General features: G+C 39.2%; 2 protein-coding genes across 2 annotated transcripts; both read right to left on the bottom strand.

Moving 5' to 3' along the window:
- Nucleotides 1-960: 960 nt before the first annotated feature.
- On the bottom strand, nucleotides 961-23,701 carry cops8 (COP9 signalosome subunit 8). Its single transcript, XM_082175921.1, has 7 exons — nucleotides 23,548-23,701; nucleotides 23,131-23,201; nucleotides 22,990-23,038; nucleotides 22,777-22,909; nucleotides 9,143-9,250; nucleotides 8,790-8,852; nucleotides 961-2,500 (listed from the first exon to the last, which is right to left on the bottom strand). Exons 1-7 carry the CDS (start codon nucleotides 23,617-23,619, stop codon nucleotides 2,421-2,423), a joined length of 576 nt encoding a protein of 191 aa, XP_082032047.1. The 5' UTR covers nucleotides 23,620-23,701; the 3' UTR covers nucleotides 961-2,420.
- On the bottom strand, nucleotides 13,197-16,535 carry trim63b (tripartite motif containing 63b). The gene has a single exon (XM_082175920.1). The coding sequence runs from the start codon at nucleotides 14,610-14,612 to the stop codon at nucleotides 13,569-13,571; it is 1,044 nt and encodes a 347-aa protein (XP_082032046.1). The 5' UTR covers nucleotides 14,613-16,535; the 3' UTR covers nucleotides 13,197-13,568.
- Nucleotides 23,702-23,999: the final 298 nt, after the last annotated feature.

Genomic DNA, 23,999 nt, shown 5'->3' with positions numbered 1-23,999 from the left:
AGTATTACAGTGAGACAAAAAAAGTGCAGTGGGAGACAAAAAAAAAGTGCAGTGGGAGACAAAGAGCTCATTTTAAGAGGCAATGTTGCAGCAACAGCAGGTATATGCTTAAACAGTGCCTACAGATTCATTTCCAGACTTTCATTCTGCCATCAAGCTGTTGCAAAAAACAAATCAAAAACTCTTCAAAGAGGATTGCATAGAGAGTTTGGTAGAAGAGAAGGATTTGAAATCTGCTAACCTTTACAGCACGTCACCTCTGTGGCATGTAGCATGATGGGATACAGACATAACCCTTAACCCTTAAAAGCGAACTCATTAGGAATGGTAAATAGCACTTTACGAACATCTGTCTAAGAAGAGGTAAGATCTGGTTTTGTAAACCTCCCTCAGGAGTGCTTGTTTTATGAAGACACTAGGCCTAAGCAAAGAAAAACACCATCATAATAATGTTGATTTATCATTTGTCAAGTAAAAAAAAAAAAAATGAAGCAAGCAAAAAAGCACCAACTTTCAAAGATTAGGAACGGATATCAGTTTCATTTGGCCTTGCAATACGTTAACAAATGGCTGTGTTGTTTCACACAAACGCACCGCAGCTGCTCCAGTAAAGCCTGTCTGTGACCCCTGACCGCTCCTGATGTCTAAGACTTCAGTTCAGCTGGCCTGCATTTATTACTGCTTGAAGTAGTGTAAGGTCAATGATGACCTCAGATCTGGAAATATGTCCTTTGAAGATTTTTTGTCACTTGGAACGAACAAGAAAAAAAAGAAAAGAAAAAAAGTACATAATAAATGAGATATAAAATACAAGAAAAATAGGCTGGTACAAATGATAATTAAAAAAACAAAAACAAAAAAAAACACCTATAGGTTTCAGTTTTAGTTTAACACATTCACCTCTCAGGAGTGCCAGTCCTGGTCACAGAATAAAACAAAGGAAATGCATGCACACACAAATGAGGAATATGTCAATATTTTTTATAATGTTTTGTGTTTTTACAGGACAAAATAGACCGTAGTGCAAACGATCATGCTCTTAGTCCAAATAACAAGTCTCCTTTTAAATGTTCGAAAAGGCAATTATGAACTAAACAGTTCAGTCTCTGGAATAAAAGTTGAAGGTTTCAGATAGGGGCAAACAGTGAACTTACCTGCCAGAGATCTGGCACTTTCCCCATTGACCATTTTGCCCTTGGACAAGACACCTAACCACAAATTCCACAATAAACTGCATCTGCAAAGTTGGTGCAATCTCAAAATGTAAAAGATGAAATTCAAAGACAAAGAGTAAAATGGATGGGTTTAATATTCTCACAGTACCATATGTGCCCATTGTTTCAGCACATATGGAGTGCACTTTTATTCTCAAGCTGAAAGGATGTGACAGTGGCCAACAGCTGGTACGTTTCCTCTACTTTTTCAAAACTACTCTGCGTGAGAAACCAAGAAGGCAGTGCAAAACATCTGAATAGCAGACAGAGATGCACTGTCAACAAAACATTTGTCAGACAGTGGAAAACATCTTAAATACAACTGTGTGCCTCCCAAAATAAACTGATTTAAGCTGTCGGTTGTTTATGTTTACACTGTTGGCCATAAAACAATTATTTTTTTGGCTATTATAAACTGAATTTTTCCTTCACTGCAAACTCTGCCTAATAATCAGATTTTCATAAGCTTCTTTTTCTAACAAAAAAATGCAATTAAAATTTCAGTTATTTTTTCACTGCATCAACATAAGAGAATATAGTTTACATAGTATATAATTGTATGCATGACCTTCAAAATGAGACTGGTGTTAAATATTGCAAGAAGTCATTTCGATTACCTGATGTGCCAAAATTTGTAATGTGATAAAATTGAAATTACGCATATGAAAAATGTGGTGATTTATTCCGATGAGTCATTTTGTACAACAGATGGAAATGAAAGTCTTAACCATCACAAACCATCGTCTTCGTTGGACCGAAATTACACAAAGATCAAATTTTGAACTAACATCAAAACAGCACAAATGGCCTGAACAATATATTCATATAGTGGAGTATTTATGCTGAAAAAGAATAATTTACAATATTGACAGCAGTGCCATATTTCAAAGCAGATGTAAAATTTGTACAAGTAAAACCATTTGGAAATTGTCCTATATCACTGTGGTTGATGAGTTCAAGAAGCAGAGAAGAGAGAGATGGCAGCTCCATCACTGAGCAGGATGTGTGTGTGTGTGTGTGTGTGTGTGTGTGTGTGTGTGTGTGTGTGTGTGTGTGTGTGTGTGTGTGTGTGTGTGTGTGTGTGTGTGTGTGTGTGTGTGTGTGTGTGTGTGTGTAGGGTTCAGGACACCAGAGGGGTTTTTTTTTCTGTAAAACTGACTATCTGAGAGGTGTTGAGGAAGAGGCTGGGAGAGAGTGGAGTGCTTATCAGTTCTCAAGAAAAGCCACGTAGTCAGTGAGTCTGGCCAGCTGTTGTTCGTTTGGAACCAGAGAGACAGGGGGCGGATCTGGAGAGAGGGGAAGGCAGAACAGAAACATGAGAGGAGCGGGGATTCCTTCAAATCATCCATGATCTGCTCTATAACACATAGACATGCGAATGTAAACAAAGACGTGCCACAGAATAAATGCATGAATATGTGAGAGAGAGAGCACTGCATGAAAAGTGGGATTTTCGACAGTTACCGGCGCTGTAGATTGTCGTGGAAGTTCAGGTTTACGACTGCAAACGGCAATTTACAGGCAACACTGCAAACTGTCGGAAATTGACGGAAATTGACGTGGGACTTGCTTGCCCCGTGACCCCCCTCCCTCTAATGCTTTAACATGTAAATGAGACTGCTGTGAGCTTTACAAATGCAAATGAGGGTAGCAGGGGGCGTTTTATCCCAGGTGACTAAAAGGTATTAACTTAATTCTAAAAAAAATACAGTACAATACAATATTTATTTATAACGCACAATTAAAAACAGCCAAGGCTGACCAAAGTGCTGTACAGGGCAATAGATAAAATGCAGGGCAGAAACAGGACAAAAAAAAAAAAAAAAAAAAAAAAAAAAAAAAGGCAATAGTTGTATCATAGTCAAGGGGTATTAAAAGCAAGAGAAAATAAATAAGTTTTCAAGGATGTTTTGAAGATGGAAATTGAGGGAGCTAGTCTGATATAGAGGGGTAGACTGTTCCAAAGTTTTGGGCCTGCAGTCGCAAAAGTGCAGTCGCCTCGTTTTTTAAGTCTGGATCTGGGCACGATAAGAAGACAGTGATCACTGGATCTCAAAGTACGAGATGGAGTGTACGGGCAGAGGAGATTGGTCAGATATTGGGGGGCCGGTTTGTTAAGAGCTTTATACACAAATAGTAAAATTTTAAAATCAATCCTGAATGTGACAGGTAGCCAGTGGAGTTTGAATAGCGCTACCACTTTTGGAGCAATGCACAACATGTTGCAGAAATTTTCACTGCCCTTTTTGTGATAGCAGTATTACTAAATAGACAAAATGGGACAAATTGAATAACCACATTTAAAATCCACTTTAAAAGGCTGTTGTTCATGAAGGAACATCTGGACTTACAGTGTACAGTGGCAATATATATTATTTTACATTTATCCATTTGTCAGACGCTTTTATCCAAAGATAGATGGTTTTCTGCATGATTTAGACAAAATATTAAATTATCTGCATTAATGTCTAAAGGTTACACAAACAATCCACACTGAAACTTAAGCTAACAAAACACAAACAATTATATATTCCTGTATTTTCTGTATTGTTTCTCACAGTAAACTGCCATGCAGGCTAGAATTGCGAAACATTATTGGATAAATCTTATAATTTACATTTCTCTGGGCCAATCGGAATCTTAGCACTTTTTCTCTTGGCCAATCGGAATCTTAGCACTTGCGTCATAATCTTGAAGCACACACACAGCGTCAACAACAGCTGAGCTCGCCATTTGCCTGGCTACCGTGCGAGTCTAATGGAAACTCACGCATGAATTTTCCTGCATTGAACTTGTTTTAGCGCCTGCCAAAGTCTTATTTGATCGGTGAGTAATGTAGATGAACGGCTGCGTTTGTGACGGGGCGCATGTTTTAACTAAAAGAACGACCAGAGAGAGAGAGAGAGAGCCGGTCGCGCGCGCACTCTCTGTGTAAACAACTTCTCGTTAGCTTTTGGCGCTTTTTTTTTATTTTTTAAGTTAGCTTGCTGCTCATGGTTCATGTTCAGTTTCCATGTTATTTTAGCTGTACACGAGAGAATATGTCAATTTGGGATACTAAACTGCACGTAAACCGATAGCAGCATGGCATAGAGTTCTGAGTCTGACTGGCTAACTTAGCTCTTTGCTAACTAAGTTAGCTTGTCCATATAGCAGCTTGCTACGGGGTTCACAGATGATGCAAGGTGGGTTTAAAGGTGAATTGTCTAATTTATAAATGTGCGTCGTGAATGTGACACCTAACGTAACAACGTTACCAGGCAGAGGAGAAGGACGATGAGGTGATTAGATCTAACTTAACGTTAACTTAACGTTACAAGGAAGCACACAAAAAAAAATCGGAGGGTTCTGTTAGAAATGGTATTCTTATTTTCAGATATTTTATACATTTGAAATATAAAATCGGTTGATACAAATTGGGCCTGAAATTTTATACAAATGATTGATTTTATTTTTATTTTGCAGTATTATTGGATTCGGATGAGAATATCAGAGGTAATCGTTTTCTCTTAATTTATAATTGCAGTTTAAAAATTAAATCCTTTAACTTTATATATTTTATTTTACATTACCTCTGTATAAGCGTCAAGATATAACGTTACCCCCTTCAATAATGTACGAAGGAAGCTGCAGCCCATTGAGGACACCAGCATGTTGCACAATACTGGTGAGTAAGTTACTGATGACAACTTAAACATAATATTGTGTTGTGTACAACATAAGTCACAGGCTTATTCATGTGTTTTATCTAATAAAGATTGTGCCATGTCTAGCCAAGTGGAGCGTCCTGGCAGTGAAATGTCCACTCCTGGTAAGTACTTTTCCCCCATGCACAAAACATTGCTCTGCACAAAGTCACACTCCATTCAAGACAAGTAGTTTTTTACTGCTTGTGAATAATCTATTTTAAATATATACAGTGCTGGTCAGAGTTATTTAAGCCGCTTAATTAAGAGTGAGAACCTACTCATCTTGAATGGACAAAATAAAGCGAATGTTTTTGTCTCATCTTTCCATAGAACGTTTGAAAAGTAACGGACACTACTGGACCTTCAAACGGGCAGCGTTCTATGGTCAGAGTCTGGTCGTCCCGCTGCCCGTTTGAAGCTCCAGTAGTTTCAGTTACTTTTCAAATGTTCTATGGAAAGATGAGACAAAAACATTCGCTTTATTTTGTCCATTCAAGATGAGTAGGTTCTTCTCACTCTTAATTAAGCGTAGTAATGACTCCAGTATTACATTATTAATTTAGTATAGGCAACATGACCGTACTTACTGGCTGACTCATGTGTTTCAGACTCTAAGTCAAACTTTGAATGTCTTGTGGAAGCCTTCTCTGACCCGGAGAAATGTGCAGCCAGATTTCAGCGCAAGGAAATTTCCAGTGAGTATTCACTTTATCTGTTGCCCCAACCTTTATTTCTTTTTTCAGTGGAAAATAAATTTAGTTTTGAGGAATAACATTTCAGTATTTTTCTACAGAGATTGGACTTTAATGGCAACCAACAATCCCAATGTTCAAAGAAGGTTCAAATGTCTGTAATGCCAGCAGACTAGCACAAGACAAACAATTGTTTAAAAAATACATAAATGTGTATATATAATTTTAGAAAATGACAGATGGTTTTGCTAGATAAGAACCTGATTTCTCGACTGGGATTGTGTAGAGACTCTGAAGCTGCATTGAGACGGACATTTGAACCGTCTTGGAACATTGAGATCTTTGGTTGCCATTAAAGTATATGCCATTAAAAATATGGAAATGTTTTCCTTAAACTTAATTTCTTTTCCACTGAGGAAAGACAGACATGGATATCTTGTCACTCAGTGTGAGTAAATTATCAGGAAATGTTCATTTTGAGGTGAACTAATCCTTTAAGGCTGATTTATACTTTTGCGTCAGACCGAAGCCCGAGCCTCTACGCTATAGGCTACACTGTTTCATTTATACTTCTGCATTGTTGTCCCTGTTGACGCACAATTGCACATGCAGAAAGAAGCCTGTGAAACCCGAGGGAGGCGTTCTAGACCAATCACAGCGCTTCCGTCCACGTAAAATTGACGCATTGTTACATTTTGGGAGAGGTGCACGTCAGGGTGTGCTAAAGGGTACGCTATGTACACAGCCTACTCTGTAGCTACAGCGGGAGGTCGACGCATAACTATAAATTGGTCTTTACTTACTGCTTGAGAATCAAGTTTGGTAACAGTTTATTTTATTGGCTTAATGACATGTTTCAGACAGTCTTGCTTAGAAGAGCATATTATATTGCTTAGAATATTCTTTGTTTTTTTCGCCCTTAAGATGCTAGCGCTCCTCTGAGCAAAGACCTGTTGACACCCAGTAAGTATTCATCTCATCGGTCACTTTTGTATTTTGTCAGGCCTTGTGAAATGTAAGAATATTCAGTTTTTCATGATTTCATCATAAAGGAAGAGGTCATGGGATTGATGGCTATTATTTATTTAATAATTGTAAATAATCCTGTAATTTACAGGAAGCAGTATGCCATCTTCACAACTCTGAGACAAATTGTGGGCGCTACGAACTGGGGCAAGGTAAAAAAAAAAAAGAATCTTACATTCTTTTATTTTTTTACTTTCTTAAAAACTTACAAACATTTTAAAGGTAAGATTCAAAGAATATGCTTTCATTCTCTTGTATAAGAAAATAGATCCGTTATAGTTTACGATCTTAATCATACATTTTGTTTCCATAGAGTAACCTCGCCTCATAACGAGGGCGTAACCTCACATTTACTCAGAGCTATGTCTGCAAGTCCAGATTTTCATGACGCTGATCATGACGACATTGTAAGTAACTTTTACTATTTTCTCCTTGTTTCATTTTACTGTGACTTGCGTTGTTTTTATTCATATCACTCTCATTTAATTGTTTTCCAGCTGCCTGTAAGACGTACTACGAGACAGTACGCAGGAGCTTCAGGTACAAACAACCAGATCTGGCATTGCAGGCCGAAGCTGTGAAGAGTTCAGCTCGGAGTCGAGCGAGAAGAAAGAGGGTACGATTTTTAGTCAATGTGACTATTTTTCAAGTGCATTAATAGATGTTTTGTGTCCATACACAGTGCATCACAGTACTGATTGTCTGTATTGGTTGTTTTTACAGCTGCTAGAAGCGAGACGGTGTGCTAGGTGAGGATGACGTGGGCATTTGGAAGTGCGCCACCATAGATCTGATGTCCGATGAAGTTCAACCACCAGCCAGGAGCTCACAGAGCTCTGTGCTACGCTGCAGTCGAGATTAGAGGCGACTCCTAAATACAGGGCAACGCACCACAGACGTTTTCAAAGTGGATCGAATTCAGAGAGAACGCCGCTAGTCACCTACAGCTCCGAAGATGAAAACAGACACTGAGCTTCCAATTTGTTGTGTGTGCAGATGATCTATGCTTTGTACATAGGTGTATATTGTTTTGTGTTTGTGCTAATAAAGCTCTTTCTTTGAATAAACAGCATGTCCCTGGCAAATTTTCCTTTCCTTTATAAATTCATGTCCTTGATGGTAATAATAGTGTAGTCCATAGGTTAACAATGACATGAATATACCACAGAATAGCATATTATGAATATAAAAAAATATTTTATATATTATTATTTATATGAATATTATAATTTTTTGAATTTATAATGAGCGAGGGTGACCAATAGTAACAGATCTGCCAACCAATCACGAGTGATTTTTCTTGTTTAAACCACGTGGGTTCAACCAATAGTGAGTGAGGAAATTCAAGCCTTTCTCTGGCGGGAGCTGCTATTCATATGGTAATTAGAGCCATTCACACCTCCGGCGCGAGCGCTCTGCATACGTCATGGTTCGTTTCCGACAATATTCGGCACAGACGAACGCGACGTTCACAGGCTGTAAATTGTCGTTAACTGCCGAAAATTAGGGAGATTTACGGCCGTTTACGGGGTCGGAAATCCCAATTTTCATGCAGTGGAGGCTGTTGCAGATGCAAAAGCACAAGAAAGAAAAATGTCATGGCAACGGTTGAATTGATCAACTTCAGCTGCTTTTAGTGAGAGCTGCAGGTCATCAGTACTGGGAATAATTTCTCAATCATCAGTTGCTCAAATGCATTACAGACATCTGCGCTGTCTCACGAGGCCCATGCAAAAACCCAGATGCTGCTTGTTCCTGTTTCTTTGTAATAAACATGTCTCGTAAAAATGGTTCTCAACAGTTACAGGCAAACACATAAAAAGCTGTGCGCACTACAATACAAAACGCAAAGAGCAGCATGATTCAGAACAATAAACAGAAGGTGACCAAAAACTAATGAAATTCTTGCCATTTACAAAATGAAGGAATCTTCAAGAAACTGAGAGCCAATCAGAAACGAACATGAGAGCAGGATGAAAATGGAATTGGAGTGAAGTCACTCATTCACATGCTTGTTATGAAATAACCTTGCAGAACCATTAACTCAACGGAACAAGGTTTTTATACAGAGGAGGGGCCATGAGTAAAACCTTATGGAGGAATGAGTCATAGAGTGGACAAAAAACATATGTTCTTGTTGGTTATAAGAAGTGAAACAGTGCCCCCACCTGGTTTCTGTGGCATGATCATCCTGGTGTTTGGATCTGCGTGCCACCCATGGCTAACTACACCTTAAGTGAAAGAAAAACGGACATTTACATTACAAAGTGCTGCACAATAAAGGGTTTGCAGTGCACATCTCTAAACCAATACAAGTAGCTTTTGCAGAAGATCAACAAACAGTCACAGCCAAAATAAACTTCTTTTCTAGTGATGACCAAACACGTGAGAAAGAACTCAACAGAATTGCAGGCATGTTTAAATCTATTTCTTCAAAATATTTTATTTACAAAAAAAAATCCATCATATACATACTGTATGTGTGCGTGTGTGTTGTGGCACTCTGTCTAGGATTATATACCTTTAACCGCCTCTTCTACAGAGTATCCCACAAAGGCAGCAAAGTCGTCTGCACTGATAGAGGTGTAAGCTTGAGCTACAAGCCCATATGCCCTCCTACGGGTGGACTCTACAAGAAACACAAAATGCAAGAAAAACAAATTAGAGGGAGAGAACAAATCTCCCAAATGTAATACTTTCAGAAAGAACTGACACAGACTTAAGCAACACACGTGTTTTCAACTTAGCTTATTAGTTCAGTTTCTTTCTTAAATAAAGTGCTGCTGTACACAGCAATCAAGAAAACCAAAGACAATACAAACACAAAAACATAAAAGACTAATATTTAGTTCTCTCCTGGGTCAGACTCAAAAACCAAGATGTAAAAGTGCTTCTTCAAAGCCATTTTAAAAGCATTCAAAGTGGGGGCAGAGCAGATGGAGAGCGGTAAGTTAATCCATAACCTAGGTCCGGTTATTGAAAAGGCACGATCACTTTTTCGCTTGAGTCGGGACCGCTGTACCTGAAGCAAAAGTCTCTCTCAAATTCTTTACTGGATGGTGTAGAATAACAAAATCTGACAGATAAGAGGGAGTGAGGCCAGTTACAATTAAAAAAATCACTTTCACATACTGGTCAATAGTCTAGCAGCGACATTTTGAACCAGCTGCAATCGATTCATGCCTGCCTGGTAGAGTCCTAAATACACAAAATTACAATAGTCCAGACTGGATGATATAAAAGCATGGATGATCATCTCCAGATCTCTAGAATCGCAGCAGAAGGTTTTATCTTAGCAATTAACCTCAGGTAGTAAAAAACTAGTTTCCACCACAGCATTAACTTGTTTTGCAAAATTCAACTCTGTATTAAAAAAAAACATATGTACCAGATTGTTTGCGTATGGGTGAACATTTCTAGCGAGGGGCCCCAAGTAGTTAGAGATAAGGGGCGATGAGCTAAGAGGGGCAAAAACAACAACATCCGTTTTGCTCTCATTTAAAGGTGCAGTAGGACATCTGGGAAAATGCTAACTTTAGCCTGATAGCACAAAGAAAAAAATGCCCCGCTGACCAAAGCCACGCCTCCTGAAAGCATTAACGCACACAGGCCAGAAGACCGGAGGCAATGTTACTGCAATACATAGTGTGTCATTCACCGGTGAGAAAACTTTACAGTACAGTTAGTAACAGTACTACAATACCAAACGTAAAAGAATTCTTAAAAACGGAATTAGATGCAGCAAGTTTTCGGTTTGTTTAGCTAGCAAAACTTGTCAGTGTGTAATAATATTTCTTGCATGCCAGGGGTTCCATGATGAGAGTCTGGTTGTTGTTGCTTGCCTGCCATTCTCGCTCTGTCTGCACAACGTAAGTGAACGCGCTGATGACTTGCATTTACAGGCTGCGCAGTGGTACGCAAACACACATTGACCGACAGGGAACACATGCTATAGGATCGTTCGGACCGAACGCAACGATTCAACAAACATTCTATGGTACTACACCTTTTACAGACAACATATATTCATAAAAATGCATTTAGACCGCTTAACAAAGGGATTGCTATCAGGATATGAGGAGACTTTCAACCAGCATAACAAACAAAAAAAATTCTGTAGAGAATCACCTACGGCACCTTTAAGTGGAGAAAATTCTTAGCCATCCAGGATTCAACAGCCTCAAGACACTTAACAATGCTGGAAGAGGGAACTTATCAACTGGGTGTAATGGGACATACAGTTGAGTGTCGTCAGCATAACAGTGTTTGAGATCTCATATTTCCTGAAAATAGGCCCCAAAGGTAACATAAGCCGCTTTCTGACCAAGTAGTTACAGGAACTTAGTTATAGGAACTGTCCACTTCTAAACAGTTCTATGAACTACTCTCCCCCAAACTCGGTTTTGCTGTTTGCATTTGCACTGGCCAAGTGGCCATAGGAACTGGTAGGAGGGGTAAGAGAGTAATGCTTGTTGTTGCGACTTATTTTGACAGCGTAGTGGACCTTTATTTTGATGGCGCTGAGAACGCCAGAGCAAACAATGCTCGCATTCTGTGTTCATTAGTTAGCGATCTGTCTTATTAATATGTTTAATATGTTATTAGATAAATGTTATTAGATATAACAATACATAGAAAGTAGACAGTATATGAAAATAAGTTATTAGCCTATGCCGTGTGGTTGATTGTCCAGTGTTGCTAGCTGAGCAGAAATATATGATCATGTTTGGCTTGGTCCCCTCTGTTGGTTGGATTTTCTCTTCAGCATAAAGGTTTAGAGGCCCATCTATCACTGTTTTCCATGTTTGTATAGTTAGTTTCTGGAGTAAATATATAATCTGTGTGTTTACATACTGTAGCTGTTTTAAAAATGGCAGGTGCTGGTGTTTTCCGTGCGTTCGGTCAGCGTACACTAACGAGTAGTTCCTATAGTGCTGGTTTAGACCCTACTCTGAAGTAGGAGCCAAATTAGTTCCTCCAAATGGAGTTCCTAGAACTAAAATTGTTCCTAGTCGGCGTGTTCGCACTGCAGGAACATCCGGGTACTTTAGCCAATAGTTCTAGGAACTGTGAAAAGGTTCCTCCGGTCGGAAAGCGGCTATATACAGGGAAAATAGAATTGGGCTCAATATGGACCCTTCTATTATAATTCTCAACTGAGAATAATAATAAATCATACTTGATCATTTTCCAAATCAGCATATGAGTATGATTTCTAAAGGATCATGTGACACTGAAGATTTGAGCAATGGATGTTGAAAATTCAGCTTTGCCAACACAGGTATAAATAACATTTCCAAATATTACATATATTTATTTACATTTTTGTAATATTTCACTATGTTATTGGTTTATTATATTTTTATTCAAATAAATGTAGCCATGGTGAGCATAATAGACTTCTTTGAAAAACAAATCTTAACACCACCAAACTTTGAATGGTAAAATTAGTTACAAAATGCAAAATGTGCGTTTATAATTGTAAACCTTACTTTACGTATACTATTTTTAAGTGAAACAAACTGAAATCATGTTTGTTTAAACTTTCAAGCTGCATTATGCATTGAGAAATTTGATTATTGATTATTAAACAAAAGAACAATAATTCTGCTTAACAATTACTTTATAGTGTAACCAAATTGAGAGGACAACCGATGCTTTCAAATGTTATCAAGATTGAAAGGTGATGATGTCTGTAAATGTATTTGTTGTCACACTTACAATTACTGAAACAGACTTTAAGTAATGTTGTGAAAGCACATTATTGTGTGACATTATCTATCAACCCAAGGTTAACCTAAAGAAAATACATGAAAAACAGATAAATATTTGGTTTTATTAAATTATTTATATTTCTTTGTTTGCTATAATGGAGAGAAGTACGATTCAAAGCCTTACAGACACTTCTAAACACTTTAAGCCCTTGAACTAAACATATAGCAACTCTCATAGCAACAGTGTTTACTAACAGCTACTGGTATGCAACACCAAGGAGGTCAGCATTGAATACAAGACTGTCGTTTGGAAGTTACAGGCAGACAAGAACAGGTTATGCAAGAATGACCTCTACAGAAAGAAAACCAGATACACCCAATATGTGAAAAAAAGTTGGTCTTAGCACCTCACAAGCAACAAGAAAACTTGAACAGAGTTACATTTAGGGGATTTATTGTATGTTGCTTGTTTATTTTTAACAACAGTCATTCCAAGTGCTTGTCAATCCATGATAGACAACCTGATTCCTCACTTGCCTTGACCCTCTATCATGAATAGCAAGAGCTGCTGAGCAAGGTAGTGCTGGGGGGAGGTGGAGTGGTGTCCATCGGTCCTATTCTGGTATCCTACCCCAAGGTCCCCCCAGCCATATCTCATCTTCTTTCCTTTTAAAAATAGCATGTGCCTTTAACCAGAGAAGTTGAGAGTAAAGAGTGCACAGAGTTCACTTGTAAACAGTTATACTCTATTTAAACTGCATCCTTAAATGTGTAACTTGTTTCTACATCTAAAAAATATATATAATAATAATAATAATAATAATAATAGTTATAAAATTTATAAATAAATAAACTCAAATCTCAAATTTGAAATTTTTATTTAATACCAAAGCATTAAATCCACATGAGTAAACTGAACAAACAGACCTACATAACCACATTTCGTGAAATGACAACAATGATCATTTTTTTTGTGAAACAAATGTGAAAGTATGAAGATAACTTCTAAAGTGACAACAGCAGAATTTTAACTACATTATAAAAAGTATAAAAATGGCACCTAGTTAATCTGAAAATTATGATGATACGAGTTGAAATGCTGACACTGCTTAGCAGTGATATACGAACATTTAAAACATCTTCTTTCTCATTGTCACCATCCTTGCTTGATCTTCTTGTCGTTCCTCACATACTATTTGACCTCCAAGACACTCTTCCTTCCCAGCAACCCATTCACTCCTCTTCCTGATCCTCAGCATCTTCAAATTCCTCCTCCTCATCTGCTCCAAAGTCCATCTTGGACAACAAAGTCTCCACATGTTCTGTATCCAGAGTGAAATGGTCCATTCTTTCAAAGCCTGGCTCCGGCCTTTCTTCAGCAAGTGAGCTCTTCGCTGCATCCTTTGTCTGGACAATCAGGTTCTTGGAGGCCTGCAGGAACTCTGCGGCACTACTTTGCTCCAGCGCCAGCACTGCAGTGTCCGTTAACTCTGTGGCTGCCTGAAGACGATCCCCATAACGCCTAGCCAGACTTCTGAGGGCAGCTACCTTCTCATCCTGCTCCTTGCCAATACGTTCCAAGAGAGCATTCTTACGCTCCTCCAAGGCTGCGTACAGAGAATCGAAGCATTCACCAAGCCTTTGTTTGGCACATTGAGCATTGTCCTGAACGACTGTGCAGGCCTCCTCCATCTGGTTGAGCAACGCCTGAAGGCGACCATTCCCTGCCACAAGAGCATCGATGGCATTACTCAGCTCTCCCTTTTGAGCCTGATAGACACTAGCAAGTGGTGACACCTCACAGTCTTTATGTAGGCCAAATACCTTACACATAGAGCAAGTGGGAGTTTGGTGAGTCACGCAGTAGATGTTGATCTTCTCGTCCTCGTGCTCTTGGCACAATGGCTCCTTGGAGCTTTTGGGTTTTATCGAAGTTTCTGTGGTGGTGTTTCCACCACCTCCACCCTCCTGCTGCTGTTTGTATATGTCAATTATGTTCTCAACTAGAAGATTTCTCTGAAGTCCATGCACGCCATGACGATCGAGAACCACTTCAAATCGGCAAGTAGGGCACCGGAAGACACCACCGGAGAAACGGTAAGGGTTTCGAGAGTCATAAAGATCACTAGCACATCCTCGACACAGGTTATGTTGACAGGGCAGGATCACCACCGGTTTAGTGAACATGTCCAGACAGATCGGGCAGCTCAGCTGTTTCTCAAGGCTCTCCATGGAGCCAGGAGACCCTAACAAAGAGGCAGTTCGCTGAATTTCCATGTCGGTGGTCGACTTGTCTGCTTTTGCTTCACTTCAGCCACTCCAGTGGCTGTCTTCTCAAAAAAATGTGTAAAAAATAAACTGTGGCACGGCAGCAAATGATCCCTTGCTGTTATCAGATCTGTTCTGGGGCACAGTGGCCCTGGTCTTTATACTACCCTCGGCCAGTGGGTGACATGCCATTCCTCCAACCAATCAGAGCACACATTCCTATCCACTTGTTTTCAAGATTCATTTTTGGAGATGCAAAAGCCCCCACCCCTTTACAACACATGTGTTGTGTCATGATGATACCATAACACTCCTACCGTTTCCTGAACAGTGAGATTTCAATGGTGAAATATTCTGAGTGGTGACAAACAAGTTTCATGTCAAGAAAACAAACCCTGTCTGTTACAAAAACCCTTTGACTTTTCATGGCTAATTTCTTATTTCTTCTTCTTCAGAAGAAAAAAATGCCAAATTGTACACTAACTCTAATAAGCTCCTGCATTCTTTTTTTTTTTACTTTACTTATTACATTTTCTTAAAATTCTGAGGAATAGTATTTTTGAAAATATATTTTATTTTGAGGAACAACCCATAAATCATTCAAAACGCAAATTTTTCTAAATAATTTCTTGTTCAAATGTTCTTTAGTAATTTGTTTGTGAAAAGCAACTGTTGATGTCCTAAAACACAGTACATAGGGAACCCATGAACACATGGAAAGGGTTATTTTTAACCTATCCTTGGCCTGGGTGGGTCAAGTGCTGACACGTGGGGATCAAATGAAAGCTGTGTTTTAACATGAACCCTGAAGATACAGAGAAGAGATTGCAAAAGAACTGTTGCTCCCTTAGAACAAGAAAAGGATACAACAAAATGTAGCATTTAAATGATAAAGTAACTTCCACACTTAAAATGTCCCTACAAGCAGTCATCATTCGAAGGATTAACACTTGGCTTATGAATAGAGTTAAATGTCTGAGCTAAGTTTAGTCATGAACCACTTGAAATTGCATTCGAGAGCAAGATATGTGGCACTTCCTAGGGTAAATTCTAATTTCTTTTTGCACATCTATCCATATTTAAATGCAGTTTTGTTTTTTTTTTACACGCATATAATTAAAAAAAAATTGCTTGGAAAGCTAAAATCACACAGATAATCATATTCTATGACTCGACTGGTAAATCTGGCCGATCTCACGACCCAATTGCAATTTTATGACGTAAAACCGTAAAAAGTTCATTTAAACATTGGTAAACCGAAATATTAGTAAACCATAGTAAATCACACATATTTATTTAGAGCATAAAGTTATGTGTAATTCTTGAGAAAATCTGCACGGAGTGAAATTACATGCTGCTTGGCTAAAGCTATAGCCATTTGTGATCATGATGCAGTGTTTTCCAATGTCATTTGAAAGTTCAACCAATGGAAACTGGATCTCTGTTATGGTGGGTAGGAACGATGTGTGAGACCAATCAGTAGGGATGCACCGAAATTTCAGTCGATAATTTTATATAATGGTATTTTCGGTTTTTGGCCTAGAGAGATAAAAGGCCCAAAAGATATGCCGCCCCACCCCTCAGCGCTCAGGTTTCACTCTCGTGCAGCATTTTTTGTAACTTTGCAAGCTGCTCCACTTCTGAAGAACTTCGAAGCAACTGTATCGACACCCAGTTTTCTCTGCTCAATGTTCTGCTATGTCTGTTCAAATAACGTGCCGACATGAAATTTCTCTGTAGAAGACTTGTTTCTGTTTGCAATAGCCCTATACTGTACTGTAACATGGTGTGGTATAGATGTGCTGGGTAAAGCTGGTAAAATGACGCTTCAATATCATTCTCTGCTCCCATGATCTGATAATAATAGCTTGGACTATATATTATTTTGATAATTGGTCAAAAAATAAATCTGATTATGTTGCACAGAACTGAATGAGGAATAATATATTGATATTTAATATTATTTTAATATATTTTCTGTCCAATTTTGGTGTTACTTTAAATAAAAGTGTGGTTATTTTATTTGATTGGCTTGTACTTTTTAAACTCAGATTCAATAAAAGTCTAATATTAACATATTTTAATACAAATATTAATAATAAAAAAACAATTTAAAATATGAAAAAAAAAAGAATAATAATTTAAGTCATTTTCGGTTTCGGTTTTCTGCAGAGTGCATACAGAATTTTCGGTTTCGGCCCAAAATTTTTATTTCGCTGCATCCCTACCAATCAGACATTGTTTTATAGCTGGAGTGCGCTTGGATTGCATCGATCGCTCAGATTGACAGGTTTTAATTTACCATGCGCCATAGAATAGGAGTGCACATCTGAAAGAGTGCTGGAAGATAATCCCAAATCAACCAGAATCTTTTTACTTGTTTCATATTCTGTGTAACTATTAAAGTGGCCCGATTATGCTTTTCCACTTTTTCAACTTTAGTTAGTGTGAAAGTTGCTGTTTGAGCATAAAAATATGAACGATAAAATGGTGGATCGTATCTATAATGTAGGGAAATTACAACAAACATTCCACTCTGAAACGTCCTGTGAAATACGTGCTTGCAAAGTCTGTGCATAAAATCCGTTCTGCACAGTCCTCTTGTTCATTAACATTGTCAGGGTCTGACTTGGGCTCGAATTGGTTTGAAATTGATGGCATCCGTAATATTTACACTAGAGAAGAACTCGCAGTTATGGGGACGGCACTTATCCCGAACACGCTGGAACCGGTGCCAATCACAACACACTGGGCCAGCTAATCAATCACAGCACTTTTCGTATTTTGGAAGGAGGGCCTTCATCGAAACAGGAACTATACGGCATGTTCGAGCCAGACTGGGAAGAGAGGTGCTGTAATAATGTAAGTAAGTAAGTAAAGTTTATTTCTAAAGCGCTTTTCACAGATAAAAATCACAAAGTGCTGTACACGAGAAAGGTAAAACAAAACAATATAAAAATGTATATACATATGTAAAATCAAAGTGACACTAGTGAAAACCCATCAACCAAAAGCTTTCTTAAATAAACAAGTCTTCAGATCTTTTTTAAAAGAGTCGACAGAGTCTGCCAGACGCAGAGACAGGGGCGTTCCACAGTCTGGGGGCAACAGACTGAAAAGACAGGTCCCCTCGGGTCTTATAACGAGTCTTGGGGACCATAAGCAGGTTCTGGCCAGAGGACCGAAGAGTGTGGGCTCAAAAGGTCCTTGATGTACTGTGGGGCCTGACTGTTTAAGGCCTTGAAAGTCAGCACTAAAATCTTAAAATCAATCCTGAATTTTACAGGGAGCCAATGGAGAGCCAACAAAATGGGAGTGATATGAGACCTTCGGGGGGCACCAGTTAGAAGTCTAGCAGCAGAATTTTGAACAATTTGCCATTTGTTCAGAGCAGACTTATTCAAGAAGGTAAAAACAGAGTTGCAATAATCAAGTCTAGTTGATATGAAAGCATGAATAATAATTTCCAGATCCTTCTTTGACAACATTTTGCATATTTTAGAGATATTCCTAAGGTGATAAAAGCAGTTTCGGACAAGCTGTTTTGAGTGTGTCTCCAAAGACATGGCCTGGTCAAACACAATCCCCAGGTTTCTGAGGCTGGATTTGACAGAGGAGCCAAAAGAGCCAAGGTGCTGTTTGATCAGCGGGATCTTGTGGTCTGGAGCAAAGATCAGTGTTTCAGTCTTACTTGCATTTATCTGCAAAAAGTTAGTGGCCAGCCAGTCTTTGATGGAGGACACACACTCTAAGAACAGTGACAAACGATGGAACTCAGCATCATTGAAAGAACAATTAGGGATGCACCGATTGGGAAATTCTGGGCCGATACCGATACCGATGTTTAACACAACAACTTGGCCGATGGCCGATGGCCGATGCCGATGTTTTTCCTTTTTGTTATTTATTCCTTCTTTTGTGCCACGGAAACATACAAGTCTTTCGGCTCTTGATCACACTATTAGGGCTGGTCCGAATACCATTTTTTGAGCTTCGAAGCTTCGTTAGTAATGAACATCGAAGCTTCGGAGAGAGGGTGCTGAACATATTCTTCTCTCTAATAAAGGCAGGAATCTCTATGTGTCTGTAATGTCCGTTTGCATTTTTATTATTTCGAGAACCGTTCATCCAACCGACTTCACAAGGGAGTGCAGTGTCGCATTTGGTGCAATATAGACGGACACGCGAGTCGCGACACATTCAGAATGAATAAACTTTTAGTAAACTACAGAACAGCGCGAGCGGGAAGCGGCGCACCTCACGCGGGCAGGGCTTATATGCTCCGAGAACGGACACGGCACTAGTGATATTAAACGCACACACACAGGTCTGTTAAATTAAGCAATACTTTTAAGGTAGTCTAATATTTTTCTGACTAACAAATGAATGACAAGGTAAAGGGTAGATTTAAATAAAGAAAAACGAAATTGAAATAAAGAAAAAACGAAATTTAAATAAAGAAAAACGAAATTTAAATAAAGAAAAAACGAAATTTAAATTTAAAAAAACGAAATTTAAATAAAGAAAAAACGAAACTTAAATAAAGAAAAACAAAACTTAAATAAAGAAAAACGAAATTTAAAAAAAGAAAAAACGAAATTTAAATAAAGAAAAACGAAATTAAGTTAAATTAAATACGAGATTAATTTAGATTGACAATAACGGGTAAAAAGGCTAATACATTTTGTTTTTATTATTCTATTTTCCACAATGTCAAAGCAACGTAGCTTAACCCAAAACACAAGCTCAGGCATGCACTTTCTCTGTAAGAACGTGTCTCACGCAGGCAGTGTGCAAACATGGGAGCCTAAATAAAAACGGACATGCCACGCAGCTGAGACGCTCACTCCACGCAGCCAGTGTGTCGCCGGCCTTATTCAAGCGCGAGTGAGAACCGTATCGCGGGGGATCCCAGGTTGTTAAATGACTTTCTAACAGCCCCCCCTCTTGAAATTTCAATGGAACACGTATTGCAAACTGCAAAACGCTGATCTTTCTCTGAAACTGTAAAATATTGCCACACGACCGCCATCTTCTTTATTTAATTTAAGTTACTGAGGAGAGTGCGCGGGTGCCCTCTTCCGTCTCGGTATCTCCCCCCGCCCAAATAAAAAGAGGGAAAAAAAGTTTCTCCTGAGCAAAGCGTTCATGACACATATAATCATCGGCGAATGTCATTTTTATTTCCCGATGGCCGATGGCAGTTAACGAGGCAAATATCAAATAAGTTGTGCTGCTCCATAAAGGAAGTCAGCTGGCATGCCACTACTTTTTCCAAAATTTTTGAAATAAATTGAAGTTTTGATATGGGCCTATAGTTATTAGGTTCTGAAGGGTCAAGATTGGGCTTTTTAAGGATCGGGTTTACCACAGCGTGTTTGAAGTAGCTGGGGACTGAGCCAGATGCAAGTGACAGGTTAATTATTTTTACCACACAGGGGCCAACAATATCGAACATTTTCAACAACAGGGGTGTTGGGACAATGTCAGCGGGGCTTGAAGACGGTTTCATATTTCCTATTAAGGTCTTCATATCCTGTAGGCTGACAGGAGTGAAGGACGACCAAGACAACACCATTGAGAATTCAGTAGAACACACAGTGATTAGGGGAACTTTAACACTGGCCCTAATGTCTTGTACTTTGTTCACAAAAAACGACAAAAAGTTGTTACAGTCCTCATGTGTGTACACAGGCACAAGAGGAGCTGAAGGTGCAGTTAGATTTTCGATGGTGTCAAACAAGACTTTAGGATTTTTCTTATTACCTGACATAAGATTGGAAAAATAAGCCGAGCGAGCCTGCTTTATCAATTCATTCAGATCCAGTATCATATCTTTTAAATGGAGCATGTGTACCTCTAATTTAGTTGTTTTCCACAGTCTTACGACATTTTCTCCTAAAACTACAAAGGTTATCATTCATCCATGGGAGGGCTTTTTTATGTGACCCTGAAATGTTTTTAACAGGCGCTACCATATCCAAAATCAACAGACAGTGGTTGTTGAAACTTGGCACAAATGAATCAACATCCTCACAATCAACAAAGGAGCGAGAGTCAAAGGAGGCAGAGAAATCACTAAGTGTTGTCTCACTAATGATGCGTTTTTGTGTTACAACATTGCAGACAGTAGGCATCATGATAAGTGACAAATTAAAAGATATACAACAGTCACCAATTTGAAATTCCTCCACACTCAGTTTATCAATGGTTAGGCCACAAGAGAAGACCAAATCTAACGTTGGACCTTTTTTATGCGTGGGGCCAGAAACGTGCTGTACAAAATCAAAATTGTTGAGTCCATGGTAGTCAACAATTCAGCTGCAATCAAACAAGTGGGATCATCAATATGCAGATTAAAGTCCCCAAGGACTAAAACGCGATCTAGTTTTATGATAGACGTTAAAAACTCAGAAAAATCATCAAGAAATGTGCGTGCAGGACCAGGAGGTCGGTAAACTAAAACACAGTAATAGGGGTGTGTTTTCCCAACCTTACACATCTGCATCTCAAAGGAGTCGAACGAAGCAGTGTCCGTCAAACTGCAGCAGAAAGAGTCACGAAAGACCAGCGCAAGACCGCCTCCACGTCGCGCGAGCCGAGGTGTCCCAAACACGGAGCAGTCCGGGGGGCATAGTTCTTTAAGATGAAAGTGTTCGTTCTCCCGCTGCCAAGTCTCCATAATGAACATAAAATCCAAGTTCTCCTTAGTGAAATGGTCATTCAGAGTAAAAGCATTGTTCGCAATGGAGCGCGCGTTGATAAGTGCAATCCTGATAGAGTGCGTGCGTGACAAGGGCTGTCCTGGGACAGGCTGGATGGCCTGATCCGTCCGACAGGTAACCGGGCACAGGGCACGCTGACGCATGATGGCAAGCAGGCCGGGTGGGGAAGATCCAGTTGGAGGTGCACCACACAGGTGACGACGCACAGACCGCGTCCCGATCTGACTCGCAGACCGGAACCGGCCTCAGGCTCCGCTCACTCCCGGGAGCTCTGGATCCGTTCGGTCCAGGAGAAAATCCACGGGATCGCCACTTTCTCCTCCAGACTTGAACCCCAGCCCTGGATCCCCGCTTCCTTCTCCTGCCGCGGCGCCGGGTAAGCAGCAGGTATTCCGACGATGGCGCTTGGCACTCCAGTTTTGGAGGGAAAAACTCATAACTGTCCCAGGTAATACACAAGTCCTGCATATGTGCCTTAATGCGGAACAGCGCGGCCCGATCATATTGTATGATTGCAGAGACATAGCTGGTAGTTGATAGGGTTGACACAAGTAATATACAAATGCACGTGAGAGCAGAGAAGTGACAGACGCATCGCCAAACACAGGCGCCATCGTGCCACGTCACCTCTGTGATAATGTAAAATATGTGAAACAATGCGTTTTTTGAACAATCAAGCATGAAAACTTATTCTAGTACACTCCAAAAACAAAATCAAGACTTTGTAAAAGGGCATAATAGAACCACTTTAATATTTGTATGCTTTGTGGTGTTTACACACGCAAGTAGTTATGTCAGTAAAACACATGTTTAGAGAGGTTTTAGGACTTTTGATAAAAAGGGTACCATGGTTCCAAATGTCCAAAACTTCTGATTGCTTTGAGATATCAACACAAAATCTGTAATAATGTACCTCCGTGTACTTGATACCTTGTTGTTTTTGTTTGTTTGTTTTTTGTAGAGTTATAAACCATTACTTTAAGTATGCCACTTGAAATCAGGAGACATCATTATGTATGACACTTGAAATCAGGGTGTAAGGGGATTAAAACCAAGAAGCATAGTCATGATTACAGCAGAAACACCAAAAATATCTAAGATGGAGGGGGGCCTTTTTGTAAGACAACCGGGGACCTTCATGTCAGAAAAGTTGAGAACCACTGATTAAGATGACCAACCAACAATTAATTAATCACACTGTTTCATTATTTCATTATAACATTATCAAAGCCAGTATATAGACAGCTAAAAGGGGCTGTGAGTCTACATCTGGCCAAGCACAGAACCCTACAATTTCTTAAATGTCAAATCGAATTGAGGATTTTTTTAATTAAACAGACAAGAATAACCACAGAGCAAATGAAAAGTTCAAGACCAGTATACCCATCTTCATTATAGATTTCATTTTAGGAATACAGCATAAACCCCAAGCCACATGATCTCAGTACCTTGTAAAGCTTCCATCACAGGGAGAATGCTTTCAGACCACTGGTAAGCAGCAATAGCAGTGTAGATCCCTGGAAAGTCTCGCTGCCAGATACGCTGTCCTACCGCCCATATAGCCGCCAGCTCTGGGTTTGCCTGTAATTAAAATCTGTATCAGAGATCTCAAATTTATTGTGCTTTATGTTGGACTAATTGGAAGCAAACATAAAACTCACTGTTTTGATTGCTTGGGGTATCCGTTTCCAAAGGTATCTAGCATTATTCCTGCATAAAGCAAGTGACTATTATAATTATGACAATCAATTGGTAATTTAAATGTATATTAACATCAAATATAATCTATGTAACATACTCACATGTCATTATGCAGAAGATACAGGACTAGTAACTGAGAATACACCTGAGGTGTAGCAATGCCACCGGGAGCCTACAATACAAGGTACCATGCTTTAAAATTAATGACATTTAGGAGATGAATATGACAATTTGTATAAAAACAATCAGTCATGCCTGTAATAAAATAACAAATAAACACGAGCACAAGGAAAACTATTACTATACACAAAACTTCATAAAAATTTACACACAAGTTCCATACCACATGAATGAGTTTAAAAAACTCTATTTTATCTTACACTGATGCCTAGAGCTGGCTTTAACTTACATGACTAATGTTGTTCAACTGACAGACCCATATACTTTATCTGTTTAGCAGATAACAAACATCCGCAAAATAAACGCATTAATAAATCAATATATCTGTCTGCGTTTACCTCCAGCTCTTGAGTTTCAAACTGCAACAGCAGCTTTTCATCAGGTTCAGCCATCATGACAGACACGGGCATCTTTTACAGGAGCTTCATATGCTAACGGCTAAGGAAAACAAACCGCTGCTGCTCTGGCTTTGCGACGCCACACTGACCCCTGCTGGACTGGAGAGCAAACGACGCCACCACGCCTCTTAACATTTTTGTATAGCTGAAAAACAAAAATGTGAGGACTGGAGATACAGGTGGATAGTTTTACTCCTATTAGCACGTATATTGATGCACGTTACAGTGTCGCTCTACTTCCTTCAAAGACCCATTTATGCACAGATATGAGAAGGCTTAACAGTTCACTGAACTGCTCTTCTCAGAAAAGCATTTATTGTGAGGTCAAATTTGATTGACTGTCCTACTGCTAGGCCAGCTGCTCACTATGTTGTCAAGAGAGAAGAGTGTGT

Source organism: Leuciscus leuciscus, assembly GCF_965113295.1.
Source record: "Leuciscus leuciscus genome assembly, chromosome: 7".
Taxonomy (NCBI): Eukaryota; Metazoa; Chordata; class Actinopteri; order Cypriniformes; family Leuciscidae; genus Leuciscus; species Leuciscus leuciscus.
This window is presented reverse-complemented; position numbering and strand designations above follow the sequence as displayed.

Excerpts from the sequence above, each read along its gene's own strand:
- trim63b (XM_082175920.1), bottom strand. The coding sequence starts at position 14,612 with ATGGAAATTCAGCGAACTGCCTCTTTGTTAGGGTCTCCTGGCTCCATG.
- cops8 (XM_082175921.1), bottom strand. The coding sequence starts at position 23,619 with ATGCCCGTGTCTGTCATGATGGCTGAACCTGATGAAAAGCTGCTGTTG. Across the intron at positions 22,910-22,989 it reads TACCCCAAGCAATCAAAACA|GCAAACCCAGAGCTGGCGGC; the intron begins GTGAGTTTTATG and ends TTTTAATTACAG. Across the intron at positions 9,251-22,776 it reads TGTGATGGAAGCTTTACAAG|AGTCCACCCGTAGGAGGGCA; the intron begins GTACTGAGATCA and ends TGTTTCTTGTAG.